The following is a 15164-nucleotide window of genomic DNA, read 5'->3' on the forward strand; positions in this document are numbered from 1 at the left end:
AAGCAGGCAGTCTGAACATGGCTCCAGCATACTGAGAAAGCTTTCTACCTTGATGGTATCCAAGTGCAATAGTGTAGCAGGGGATTATATAGAGAAATAAAGGTAGTTTTCACTCTCATAACTATGTTCTGTTATTTTGCACAATTAAAAGTCCCGGGTTGACTGTGAATGCCCCTCAGTATCACACTGTATCTTTTCATAATAACTGGACAAGGGCATAATGAAAAAAAAAAACACAGGTTAAAATGAATGAATGACATCCAAAGACTAGATCACAAGACTGGATCACATAGCAGTCAGTGCTACTATGTTTGTCCATGATTAGATTTTCTTCCAAATTAAAAATCTTTCACCAGCTTACCAAACATACAGGGATAGCTGGGATCAGCAGCATCCCAAAAAAAAAAAACATCCCAATTTGACATAAATGCCTCTTAGTCGTATCATTGCACGGAATCTTTCACAGTTTCTATCTACTGAATTAACCATGGTAAAGTTATAGCTATTTACTTCTAGCGTTACACTAACGGTGTAATTTTAGCTCAGCAGGTTTAGACGATGGGTCACCAGCTCAAAGATGCCACCTTTGGGCCCTTATCCCTGTCTGATCCAGTAGTGCTATATGGCTGACCCTATGCTCTAATTGTAGCTTCATAACAAGCTTGAATATGTGAATAAAGAATATATGTTATATACATAACATATGTATGTGAGTCTTTTGCTTATGTGACCTGATATGAATTGTTCTTTTAGCTGCTCCCATTTCTCTTCCATATATTTTTTTTCTGGCACAGATTGCCAGATGCAATTCCTAATGCCACCCTCCCATTTTTAATCCGGGCTTGGGGCTGGCAATGGGAATACCCTGCAGCCCCATGGCAGGGTTACGGCATTGGCTGGGAATTCATTGAGTGTCAAATGCAAGGTAAGTGGAACAGTGCAGGGCAATAAATGAATTCTGGTGCATCCGTAAACTGGTCTTATAATGTGGTGTGCATCAATCAAAATGGCCTAGTGAACTTCCAACTTATAAAAGTTCTGACAGGTGACACAATAAAAACATACTCATGGGGAATAACTTAAAAGTAGTCATTTGGCAAGTCAGACTAGAATGCAAGGAATATTACAACTGAACCACAAATAAATTTACACAATAAATTGTACTACTATTTTTTCCATCTCTTCATCACATTTCCCCTAAAAGCTGATTTAGCAGACTGAGTGTGAGTGGAACCACAGGGAACATACAGTACAGACCCACCTGACCTAATTTCTCTTGCTTCCTCATGTTGCATTGTCTCAAGATCTATGTTTGATGTTGAGGCCACTGGTGTGTAATTGTGTCAGTTTAATGCATGTGCAAAGAAATGATTTCTTCATTATGATTAAATGTGTATAACAAAAAATAAAATAAAATCATTAAAAAATACACACATACATTTTATTAACCTCAGACGCAGATTATTTAGCAAAAATTGACTTCTGATTTTACATATGCCGTTATAACTATCCAGTTAGAGTTTTTTCCACTAATATGTATGGAAAAGTTAGACAGAGTTGTGCAAGTGTTCGCACCTACAGTACATAAAAGCACTTGAAGCTTACTAGTAAATGGAGTGAGAGATAGAGTGTGAAAAAGGGAAAGAGCCAGAAGACAGAATGAGAAAAAAATAGGAAAAAGGGGAGATGGCAAAAAAGAAAAAGAACTAGAAGGAGGTTAGGAATCTTTTGCTGTGGGCATGTGCTAAAAACAGTTTCAGCTCTTCAAATCGATTGAAAAAAAGAGATGTACACATGATGACACTACACAGAAATTCAAATGCGAGCACATGCTTCCTCTTGGAGATGCAGATGAACTACTCTCTTTCCAGTCTGTGATTAAAGCAATGTTTTAATTTAAGCAGTACTCATATGCATGAGGGTGAGAGAAGCAGTTGAATAGCCTGGCCTGATCAACATAAATACGTTTCGTACCATCAGCACATATAATACAAGGAAACAGCACATTAACATAATGTAAATGAAACATAACACAGTACTATCTTACACTAACACTGTTTGAACTATACCAATGAAACAGCTAAACAAAGAACCATTTTAGCAAATCCCATTTGTAATATAAAAAATAATAGTCTCACATTCATATTTCAGAATAAAGTTTTGTTAATTTTCATCTCCATTCAAGCCTATCTCTGTACTTCATGGATCTCAGGTTAATTTCTTAATCCAAGCTTGGCATGATGGCTACACACTGCTGCACAGAGATAAATGTCTTTTGGTCTCTTTCTGCTCATACTCAGCAGGGACTAGAAAATTGCCATTTACAAAGCTGACCTAAATTGATCAGATTTTATTATAAATTGGTTACAGGCATTTCTTTGTGTTTTCATTAGTATGTAAGTTAATCTAATATACAGTACACTAATCAGTCATAACATTAACACCACACAACATTAACGCATTAACATTGATTAGCAATTATATACCAGTAAATTGGTGACGGGATCATGGGCAGCCAAGGCTGACGCATGCCCGCAGAGACCAAAGGCTAGACTGTCCGGTCCGATGCCACAGAAAAGCCAAAGAAGCACAAATCAATGAAAAAGTCAATGGTGGCATTAAAAGACATCAGAACAGTTAGTGCACCAAAGCCTGCTTTGGTGCACTAAGCACGAAGGGGGACCAAAATCTAGGTGGTATTAATGTTTATATTTTTAATATAATGGCTAATATGATGGTGTCATTTTCAAAGGATATCCCAGCTCATAAGGCATTTTAATGTAATTCAATTTGAATAGCGCTTTAACAATGGTCATTGTAACAAAGCAGCTTTACAGCTTTGCAAAAATAGAAATTATGGATATAATTGGAAAAATAAAAGGGAAAGTATTAAATAAAACGATGAGTTTGTCGCTGATGAGCAAGCTGGAGAACCACAAAAAGGAACCACAAACGGACTCAAAAGGAACCACATCCTCATCTGGGTGATACCATATCATTGTGACCATAAATCAATCCCTGCTATATCTGTGTGTTATAAGGTGGAAAGTTTAATTAAATACTAGGAAAGGTGCTTGATTTAATATAAAGTTAATTTTCACTGTTCTGTGGCTCAGGTACAAAAATGTTAAATGCAGGCACAAGCCATCCCAGAAAAGAGCCCAAGTACTTCACTATACTGTGATCATAATGAAACTTCCTGAATAAATTAAAACTATTATATACACCATAAAAGATAACATTGCCTATAACAATGGTTAACAGTGGTCAAACTATACCATTAATGAGACTGATTCTACCATAGAATAAAATTATTACAACCCTGGACAAATAAAATAGGGGTGTACAGAATTCAGATAGAGCTTGTAAAGCCATTACCCTTACCACACTTCTTTATCATCAGTGCTCAGCGTAATGCAATTGCATGTATTCAAATCAAATGATTACTGTCTTTTGCACTTGTCTGTGATGACTACTATTAGCTGTTGTTTTTGCTGTTGCCACTGTCAAACAAAAGCATGTACTTATGTGGAAGATCTCTAAAGTTGGCAAAAAACATTCATTATCTGTCACCTTATCCTAGTTTCTCGTTGAAGCACATTTGCCTATAAGCATAATAATAAAAAAGTAAAGAAGCTCACTTTAATTAGCCAATCTCAGAATCTCTAGATTCTAAGTTTTCTGGTAGCTATGGAGATCTGCCTGTGGGATTGGTCACATTCCTTTACCCATTGCCCTAGTTGCCCTTGGTAACCCACTAGGTGGTAGGGGACTTAGGGGACTACAAGAACAAACATTCGGGATAGTGAGGTAAGCAACTTTTAAAAATGACCAGGAATGAAAAAATTTGTTAAGACAGACTCTCGGCCTGGAAGTCAGAGGATATTTAAAAATTTCAGGGAATTAAAGTTGTTTCTATCTTTGTATACAGATAGCTACAGAGGCAAGCAAACAATATTTTTTATGGGTAAGTGTGGGCCTGGATTCCTGCATGACCCAGCATTTCAGGATCATAAACCACTTTAAGGTAAGATTCAACTATGGTATCTTAACAGCTTAAAAGCATGGTGTTTCAGAAGCTCTTTTATAGATTTTAAAAATGAAAATGTTCATCATTTAATGAAGCCTAACTAAAGCATCTTTTGTTAAAGATTATAGCTTTAAAGACTCACAAATACTGTACTTTACACTCAAACTTAGATATGAGCATTTTATAATGCAGAAAGATTTAGACTGAGGTACAGAATTTTAGGTTTATATAAAATAAGGTAAATTGTTTGACTGTATTAAAGGAACTAAACACATACAGTATTTTGCTATTTATTTAATATTTATAGAAGGAGTCCTGGGTTTCGGGGCTTTGTAACAGTGACTAAGTTTTCTGCCACAGTAGAATCTACAGTCAGAGGATTTTGTACTTTCCAGTTTCCTGTTACTACTGTATATAACAAGCAGCATTTTTGCCTTATTACCTAACTGAGAGCGATAGAGAGGGAGAGGGAGAGCGAAAACAACAGTTCATAGCTATTACTGTATAATGTAAGCGAGAACAAGAAGTAATGTGTTTTGTGGAAATCCAAAGGTAACCAAATGCATGATAAAAAGCATGACTTATGAATCGCAATGATTGCCACATCATTTATTACATCACACCACTTTTTCAAGGATTATTATTTATAATATAACAGTTAGGTCCGAATAAGTAATCTTATTGGATGAGAGGCATTGTAATACAGAGCACAAAAGCACTGAGATGTTTAACTATATGTATCAATCAACATTACAGGTGTTCTAATAATCTTTAATTATGCTACATAGGTCTGTACTGTCCGTAGTAATGAGGAGAGAGCAGGTACCTGCCAAAACCCACACTGAAAACCACACCAGATAACATTTGACATTCCCTTAACAACACTTTGTCTCCTTAGAAAGTCGCCTTTGAACCAACCATTCATGTTGTTCTGTCCATGGCTAATTAAAGCTACATAGCTATATAGCTTACAACAGAAGGCTGAATCTCAAATCCCTCTGTAACCCCTGAACGGTACTACTTTGGACACCCAATTGCACTAGATTTCTATTTAATTACATTAATTGGGATTTAATCCCCAAAACCTGAAAGTTACTTGATAAACTAAAGCAGAATCAGTGAAAATATAAGGAGAAACAGATATACAGAAAGAGTGCCGGTAAGAATTTAAAACTAACTTCACCCCTGTTAATTACATTAGCCATCTCTGCCAGTCACGGTTAGTTTGTTTCGCTTGGTGTGGAAGGATTTGTGTCGGCTGAGCTGAAAAAGTACTTAAATAAAGAAAACAATCAGTATATGTTGATAATAAATGATGTTGGTAAAGCTGTTGTATAAAAGCAATAATTTTGCTGTTGTACTAAAGATCAACACGGCTGTGATCTTCAGTACTTGTGCTACGATCTCGCGACTATGACTTAATCACCGCCTGATATTTAGTACACCCTCAGCACTCCCTCTGGTGTGATATTGCTTAACTCTATACAACAGCACACCATTCCAAAAAAAAAAACAAGTCTATTGCTGTAGATATAACACAGCTAAATGACCACACAAAATTTTATAATTTAGAGAACAGTTTAAACAAAGCACCATTAAAATGGTCCTCTTTGCAAATTTTTAAGGCTATACTCTGATGCTGTGTGTAAGATTAAAATGGCCTTCAGTTTCAGCTTGGAAAAGAAGAGTCTTTCTGATGCAAATGCACACATAATGTGCCATATTATTATTATTATTATTATTATTAAGACTTAACGACTTGTAATAACTTGATATCAGATAATTGTCCCCATTTAAAGCTGGGAAATTAAAGTGATCTTGTCTCCTGCTGATCCTCATTTGTGTTTCAAATTAATTGCTCCTCATGAAGGATATTTCAGGCATAATTTAAGATACTCCTATTTTTGTTATGTTAATTAGTGATTTCGCATTGTTGACAAAACATAGACTGCATCATAACCATCAGGATTTTTCAACTTATATAATAGGATAGATAGTGACTTGGGTAAACAAACCATGATGCTTTGTAATGTAGCATAATGTAATGTAGAAGAATATGAACAGCCCATAATTGGGGTCTGAAGCACTTATTCCACCCAAATATTATGTAGACAAACCATTACCACTCTGGAGTGCAACCCTGAAGAACATCTTCAACCAGGTAGGTAAACATTAACCTAAAGCAATTAGTGTGCATGGAAATGTGACACAGATGAAAACAAAAAGAGCTGATGTGCAGAGAAAGGAGCAGATCTCAGAGAATCAGCTGAGTTCAAAGGTTTAATTAGTTAAAAACACCGCAAGTTTAGACATGTCATTCCTTATGCTTATGCTTGCACAACTGCAACTACAAACACAATTCGAAATGTAAACTTCCTGGAAAAAACGTTCGACCACAATGCTCCACTGGCCAGCACTCAGTCATACACTGAGCACCATAAAACAGGTTCCATGTGAGTGGTACAAAAGTAAAAGCTAATAATGTATTTAAAAGTAAATCAGTGTTTACCGCTCCTATGCCTGGAGACCTACATTCCAACACTGGTTAGTTACAACTCTAACAGCTAAAATGGCTATTAAAGTAGACTGCAGAAAGTGTGTTGGAATATGGTTTATAAAGGTCTATTAATGTGTGTCTCTGTGAAAGTATCTTGATTGCATCAAAATTAAATGTACAGATTTAAAAATGCACAAAGTGCACTAATTGTACCATGGTACAGTATAGGTCGCATGACTGTATTGACAGTTCCATGGTACTTCTTTGCTGATATAGTAAATTTACTTTGTACTATGGTACACCATTTACTATGAAACACATACCAGGACACTGTCCAAAATATGTTATACATGTTTATGTATCATAATGGACATAATAATATAGTACAGTACCAATGTACTGTATGTATCTAATCCTTATTAAATACTGTACCATGAAATATGTTGAAACTCTTAATATTACATACAATAATATGGTACTGCCCGTATTATACAGTACTATACTAATAATTTGTACTAGAATATCTCATATGGTACAATATGTGCAAATATACCATATTAGATACCTGCTGAACTTGAGTAGTGATACAGATGTTATACTTAATAAGTATCATGGTATTCACAGTAGTATTGTGGAACACACTATAGTACTACCACTATACCCAATAAAGTGCCACAGTACCCACCCTGGTGTTCTATAAAGTTATATGGTACCTGCCATGGCAATGTCTAAAGTATAATAGTAATACTATGGTCTATTATGTACTATACTTTACCATACCATGTAGTATAGTTAATGTTCTTTTGGGCACGGAATACAGTAGAATACTTTGCTATAACTCACTATGCTATATGAGTATAAGAAAAAAGAAAAAAAAATCAAATTACCAGCTTTTTTGAGACCAGAGTCTGTTACTGTTTGCACTGGCATGATAAACACTATGGTAAACCTAGTATTGCCTAGGCTTTTGTATAAAGTGGGCTAAGTTGCTTAAAACAGCTAAAAACAGCATAATTTTAACTTTAAGGTTTTTAACAAAAATAAAAAACAAAAGGCCCCAGGAGTTTCTAACTAACTATCATTAGTCTAAACCCAAGCCCAAAGGTTAAAGTTAAATAGTAAAAGAGATTTGCTACTGTAAGTGATCTCTTATGATTTGAGAGTTGTATCAGTTCAAAACTTTTAACAAAATTTAAGAGAAATTCAAGAGTTTTATCAAATCAAATGTTCCAAGATCATAAACATTTGGAAAGATTTTAAAACACGTGTATATTGTCAATTAAAAATTCAGAAGTTCAGAATAGCATGGTTTTGTGTCATGTAAAATAACATTTATTAGAATATAACTTAATGCTTTTTGGATTTTGTAAGTATTTCTCAATCTTCTAGTGCATTGTGTAATACATTGTGACTCCATGGCCACATGTAAAAGTAACCAAACTCAAAAGAATTCAGTGTCTTGTAAAAATCTACGACATTTCTTAAAAAATGGGTGACATTCTAACAGAAAACATTTACATTTTAAAATTTAATATATATATATATATATATAAAAAAGATTGCAGTTATGCAGTTGTCCATTACACAATTATGGTAGGTATCCTGCCGTCATTATGGCATTTAAATATGAAAAAATTAACAGGTGACCATGTATGTGTGGTACATAAAACTTTGTGTAACTACATACACTTGGTGCTTGACGTTGATCCATTGCTATTGGGCTATTAAGCAATTCACAGGTGCAGGGCTCTCCATGCAAGAACGTGATCACGTGATCAGTGGTAGTAATTCCGAACTGCTATGAAGTCAAATATTAAACCCAGTCTAAACTATCCAGACTGAGTTGAACAAAACAGAACACTAATGATCTCATTACAACCTGAGCATACTCATTTTATTTTTAATGGATTACAAGCTAATACGGCTGATGCAAGAGGAAGATTCATTAGAGCTGCCACTTTGCTTTATTTGCTCACATTCCTCACTGTCAAACCCATAACAGGCAGGAAGTGGCTTCCTTGGGACTTCTGTGGGACTATTAGAGGTATTCAAGAGATTCATACATGAATGCTGTTTTGCAGCATGGTCGATGGTTTACACACATTGCCAATAAGAATGAATCACTGATCAATCCATACACACATGTGTCTACTCTACAGTATGTATGTAGTTTTAATTCACAGCTGATGTTGAGTTCGTGGCATTGTCGAAACGCTTGTGTGGCTCTAATAGTAGTCTATACAGTATGTTAAAGTAGTCTATGTTTTTTATGTTTCTATATAAGAATATTACAATTTTATTAAAACCAACACAGAAAGGAAAGTTCACTTGCATTCACTGTAAAGTTTACTGTAAGTCACGCTGCTTCAGGTTCACTCTGTTGTCATACTCTTGTAGCTATGATAAATGTGTGTGTGTGTGTATGTGTGTGTTGGTAAAGCATGCATCGTACAGACTGGTTTGTGTGGCCAAGCGAGGCCCAGAAAAAAGAGGAGAGGAGGGCTGAAGCCAGGCTGGCTCATGGGATACAACGGCTCGATGAAGCCAAACGTTACCATCTGAACACACTGACCCGAGAGCAACATGCACTCCACCGCCATCTCATCGCCCTTAAGACAGGTGTGTAAGTAAACTATTGAAATGTTTTATAATCTTTGTTTTAAGGGCAGCGTTTTTCTAAACCTCACCCTTTTAACTTGGAATCAGGTAACCGACGGAGAGGTTTAAACGCTGTCCCATCACGACTCCCCAATCATGATCTCAGCCGCCCTGCTGTGTCCTATAACAAGACCCGATTTCCCATAATTCCACCTCCAGACAGAGAGACAAACAAGCATAGGTGAGAACAACAGGGGTGGTCTGGTAAATAATTTCATATTTCACTTTGTGAGACTTGATATATGACCAAAGGTTTGTGGATACCTGATGTGCCTTTTGAACATCCCATGTAAAATGTTAAACTCCTTTGCTATCCTAATTTAGTGATGTTAAGATGTAGAACATGTGAGTTCTTCCACTCCAACCTTAACACTCCATGTCTTCAGGAGCTGACTTTTATATATATACTGTATATATATATATATATATATATATATATATATATACACGTATTTAAGTATTATATGATGGTATTTGTTTGGCTGAAATCCTAAATGATGCATGTCTATCTAAGCCTAGTAAGTTTTACAAGATTTAGAGTTAACTAGGATGCACATGAATCTCAGTGACAGTTGACAGCTGCAGGGTGGTTTAGTGGAATCCTAAGAGCACCCGCAGATAGAAGCCCAATTTGGCATACTGTTATATAAAAATACAGTTGGTTTGAAGTGGTTTGAGAGGTTGCTGACTGTGTGTGTGTGTGTGTGTGTGTGTGTGCGCGCGTGTGAGTATGCGTGTGAGTATGCGTGTGTAATAAGAAGACCCTAATAGCAGCTATAATGCCACTTTCAGGCAATTGCAGGCAGTACAGTACCGGCAGGTGATGGTGCACTGTGTTATATGAGTGGGAGGATGCAAGCACCTATGTGGCTGTGTTTTGTGGTTAAATTATATCTCTTGCTCTGGTTATTAAGATGAGAGATGTGTGAGTGTCTGAGTGTGTGGGAGTATAAATGTACAAATGTGTTCACTGTGATTGCTGGGATTTCCTTGGATATTTGCACTATTGGATTTGATAATGAGATAACACACTCTTACACACACAGAAGGAAACATCTGGACTACCAAAAATGCAAACAAAAAGACAGAATGGTATAAAAAATAACTGCAACTTATAAAATGCAATCTAGCTTATCTTCATTTTATTTCCTTTCCCCCTCTATGGGCTTGAGGGCATCGTGGCAGCTTTTCTTCTATACGCCAATTAGGCACAGCACTTATGGGAGCATCCCAGGTCCTCTTCCCAAGTTCAGCTTTCTTTCTCCTTTCCATCAAAATGCTCCCATCAGCTTCTCTATCTTTGTAATCTCAACTCATCTTCAGCTCTTATCATTTATCATTTTCTCATCCCTTCCTCCCACTTTTCATCTCCTCAATTTGTCCTTTCGTTCATACTTTCCCAAGCCTTTTCATCTGCAGTACACTCCTATTTTATACACTTGCTCCAAATGGATGTTCTTACTTTAAGTGTTAATAAATTGATATTTGTTCAACTGCTACAGGGTTGAAAAGTGCTCTGAATAAAAGCATCTGCTAAATGGCATAATGAAAAATGTACATTTTTAATCATAAAAACAGGCTTTTTTAAGTCATGATAAACACTTTTAATTCATATACTGTACCATGACAGTGTTGCTTCCTGTATAAAACATTTTTAAGATGTGCCTTTACTTTTTCATATTTTCTTATGTGAATTTATGACACATGGCACAGTGGCTTAGTGGTTAGCACTGTCACCTTGCTCTTCCAGGGTCTGGGTTCAATTCCCAAATTGGGTCTGTCTCCAGTTTCCTCCCACAGTCCAAAAACATGCAGATTAGGCTAATTGGAATTCCCAATTTTTCAGTAGATTGTGAATGAGCGTGTGAGTATGTGTGTGTCCTGCGATGGCTTGTACCTCGTAGCATAAGTCTCCTGGGATAGGCTCCAGGCTGCCTGCAAGCCTATATACATGATAAAGTGGTATAGACAATAAGTAAGTGAGATTTATGGCACATTGTATAAATAAATTTTAGTACTCAAATATTGATGCCTCAAAAGATTACTTAGGTATTCGAATAATTAAATACACCTCCATGTTCAAAACCACTTTCTTTCATGGCTGCACAGTCAGATGTGAACTCCAGTTGAATTACAGCTAGTTATAATACAGATAGGCATGTTTCAGGCTTTCATCAGGCTGCAAAAACTAACCAGACTGGCCAACTGTTTAGTCCTGATATTACTAACAGTGTCAATTAAACGGTCAATTTAAAAAGCTGAAAGAATAATATATTTCTATTTTGTGCTGTTTCATTTTATGCTTTATTTTTGCAGTTTGAAATCAAGATGCAAACAGGGTCAGAGTGAACCAATTAAGTGGCAGTGTAATGAGTGTGTTGTTAACTCACTCATTTGGTACTTGACTTGCTGTAGCTAATAATGATGACAATGAGGACTAGAGGGTTGTTCCAACAGTGGTCCTGAGCTACTAACCCTGTCAGGCTCATTGATCTGATGACTGCAGGCTTGTAGATGCTGCAGAGGGAGCAAAAGTGCAGCCACTTTGTAGTCGGGTAGCACACAATCGGGACGTTTCAGTGAAATTGCTCGATTGTTAAATAATTGTAGTCTCACATTCAAATCAGGTCATTATACCATGGCAGAATGGTGTTTTTTTTTTTTTTATAAATTATGCTGCACATTTTCACCTCAGTATTCTAGCCATCTTTTTCCAGATGGTAAGGAAGATATACAGTACTGTGCAAAAGTCTTAGGCACCATATTATATGCTGTACCATTTTTTTTATATATGTTTATCATGTCTGCATAATTATGCATGTCTGCATAATTATGAAAATCATTTAGTTTCATATATAAATTGAAAATTAATAAACAAATAACATTCTAGGAGAATATATGCATGGCTGTAAAGAAAAAAAATATAGTACAAGACAGACCAGTTTTCAGATGGAAACAAAAAAACTTAATGTACGCTCCTGGGATTTGCATAAAAATAGAAAGGAGCGAGTGTGACAAAGCTACTGTACCAGAAGAACTCATATTCTCCAGCAAGCTCAGTAAAACCTAACAACTGTTTTACTTTAGTACCGTGCAAACATCCTGGGCACATACAAAAATATGGCATTAAATTTCGGCATTAAAAGAAACTTCTATAAAGAGCAATAAATAGCAATAAAGAGTAATAAAATAAACCAATATTTGGAGTAAAAACATATTGCTAAAAATCAGGAGTTTTAGACAGATTTGTGCAGTTTTATGAGAAAACAGCTGTTAGGTTTTACTGAGCTGAGGAGTTCTTCTGGTAACTTCTGTCTGTAACTTTGTCACACTCGCTCCTTTCTATCTTTATTCAAATCCAAGCATACATACTTTATGTAAAAGGAGCGGACATTAAGTTTTTTGTTTCCATCTAAAAACTGGTCTGTCTTGTACTATATATTTTTTCTTTACAACCATGCATATATTCTCCTGTAATGTTATTTATTTTTTCATTTTTAAGTTATACAGTACAGTATATGGAAATATAGAATGATTTTGTACATTATTACGCAGACATAAAAAACATATATAACAAAATTTGTACAGCATATAATATGGTGCCTAAGACCTTTGCACAGTACTGTATATACCAGTTTTACCATAACCTGAACCAAAATTCCTAATACTTGAAATTATTATTTTTTTCTATTTATTCCTCTCATAGAAAATCTTTAATATTTGAAAGTTCGAGCCTTGTATGTTGTATACACAATTCTGCATCTTTTTTCAGCTATTTGAAAATACCGTTTGCCCCTTACATAGTGCAGATTGTTCATGGCCAATAGATCAATAGAAATAAAACAAAAGAAGTCTACTGGCTATAAAATCTGCCTGCCAAGTCACAGAACATCAAGGATTCTACTCAAACATCAAAATTTCTGTAACGTTGCATCTTTGCCAAATCGCCTCCGGGGCTGGAGTATATTTCCACTCAAGGTTCATGAGTAACAGCATTTGAGGAGGTAGATTGCAGAATGTAGAGACTCTTATGGTCTGGTTCGAGTTAGAAAACGATGGTTGAGGCAGACATATGAAAGAAGTCTTTTGGAAGCACCTGTTATCTAATATTTTTCCATTTTCAGATTCAATTCATACACGATTCTAAATTTGATTGCCACTCAATTATGAGCAGGACGAATGGTTTACAAATCTTAAAATGATGCTAGACAACACCCTAAACTAATTATATACTGAAAATGGCAAGCTGGCAAGGAAAAGTGGTGGCTGAATGTAAGCGTCAAAGAGATTCAACAGCTCCAGATGCTTGAAAAGCACCAAGGGCAAATAGATACGCTTGCAGAGATTGTAGGTGTCAATCATGGATTTTTATTAGTTGATTTCCAAAGTTCTCATTTTTCTTTTTGCATTAAGAATAATGCAGTTCAAGAACTCACTTCCTAGAGGATGTTATAAAATATTTTTAAGGGCTTTACTACAGAATACTGTACGGTACAGTTGGGTAGGGAATGTTTCAGTAAGAAAGAACTAGCCCTAATCCTGCCTTTATTCCTTTTTGTCTTTGTAGGTCTGAGAAACTGCGGTCCATCTGCTCCCTGCAGGCTCGTGTTCAGGACTTTCTCAGCAGTGTTGAAAACAGGACTGATATCGCTACAGTGCCTGTATCTCTGCCAGACCTTAAACCACAGCCTCCAAAAATGCTTCCTTCTGCCCCTCTAAACCGAGAGAACAAGGAAGGAGATGGGGATGTACAGAATAAGAAACACAGAGCTAGAGGGAGGGATGGACGGAGGTCAGCACTGGAAACACACAGATTTTTTCAGACAGAAAATGATCTGGTAGTAGCAAGAGATACAGAAAAAGAAGAAGAGATGAATGTACCAGTACCCTGCTCTACTTGTCTTTCTCCCCTCTCTGACACCCACGCACCTGACGGCCAGTTGAGGATGGTTCACACACTGCCTAATTTTGTGCAGGCGCTGACAGAGGCACGCAAAGCCCGATACATTCGTCATAGGGGACAGCCTTTGTGTGAGAGAGAGCTGAGTATTAGAGAGATATTCGCGAACAACTCGAGAGACACACCTACCACTCACTGATACATTAGTGTCACTAGTTTGCTTCACACTCCTACTTGTGTAAAGATTTGTTAATCAACCTATTCACACTATTAATCAACCGAAGCTGCAAAATGATCAATGAGAGAAATGTTCTTTATGAAGAAATCAAATCAAGAAGTCAAATGTGTTTGAAGGTCAAAACAGTCATATATACCTAAAATGCTTTTATTCTCCAGTAAAAGCATATACTATATTTTAACATCATTCATTTATTAGCCTATGTTATTGGGTTAGGCCAATTCTAAACATTTTGTAAACTCTGTGTCCTTAAAATACAATTGGTGTTTCAACATGATCTACTGTACAATCTCTAAAGCTGTCAATATTGCATTGAGTTTCTGGGAGCATATTCATATATACATATATTCATGCCCTACAATAAACTTTGCATAAATTAATAATTAATCTTATGGTTTAATCCCTTAGTAATAATTAAGATGTGGAATTGTGCTGGTTCACTTCTGGTAGAGAACCGTATTCTCTGGTAGACAGAAAAGTCTTTCATAACAGCTTGCCAGATCTGAAACATTATTCGGGAGGTAGGTATATCTGTGTCAACAATCAAGAGAAGACACCACCAGAGTAAATATAATGGGGATTACTAGCTGATGTAAACCATTCACGAGCCTCGAAAACCAGATTAAACTTAAATGAGAGAAGGTATGGAGAATGGAAGGAACTGCTTAGGATCTAAATTGCTGTGATCTTATACTGTGGCTGCCTGTAGATTTGGTTACCTTATTTCACTGATATGTAAAAGCAGTAGGATGAATGACGGTATAATTTATGTTCACTACAGATTGTCTAATTATCTTTATTCACTTAAAAAGAATGGGGGGTATTGTGGAGCCACCACAAT

General features: G+C 36.2%; 1 protein-coding gene across 1 annotated transcript; it reads left to right on the top strand.

Annotated features, from left to right (window-relative positions):
- The first annotated feature begins 3938 nt into the window (after nucleotides 1-3938).
- On the top strand, nucleotides 3939-14284 carry LOC128514660 (uncharacterized). Its single transcript, XM_053488452.1, has 4 exons — nucleotides 3939-4027; nucleotides 8968-9146; nucleotides 9234-9366; nucleotides 13753-14284. The coding sequence occupies exons 2-4, from the start codon at nucleotides 8969-8971 to the stop codon at nucleotides 14282-14284; spliced, it is 843 nt and encodes a 280-aa protein (XP_053344427.1). The 5' UTR covers nucleotides 3939-4027; nucleotide 8968.
- Nucleotides 14285-15164: the final 880 nt, after the last annotated feature.

The sequence above is a fragment of the Clarias gariepinus genome, chromosome 27 (assembly GCF_024256425.1).
Source record: "Clarias gariepinus isolate MV-2021 ecotype Netherlands chromosome 27, CGAR_prim_01v2, whole genome shotgun sequence".
Taxonomy (NCBI): domain Eukaryota; kingdom Metazoa; phylum Chordata; class Actinopteri; order Siluriformes; family Clariidae; genus Clarias; species Clarias gariepinus.

What these genes read in the sequence shown, in the direction of transcription:
- LOC128514660 (XM_053488452.1), top strand. Translation starts at nt 8,969, where the DNA reads ATGCATCGTACAGACTGGTTTGTGTGGCCAAGCGAGGCCCAGAAAAAA. An exon ending in TCTCATCGCCCTTAAGACAG is followed by an intron (nt 9,147 to 9,233) that starts GTGTGTAAGTAA and finishes ACTTGGAATCAG; the next exon opens with GTAACCGACGGAGAGGTTTA. An exon ending in AGAGAGACAAACAAGCATAG is followed by an intron (nt 9,367 to 13,752) that starts GTGAGAACAACA and finishes TTGTCTTTGTAG; the next exon opens with GTCTGAGAAACTGCGGTCCA.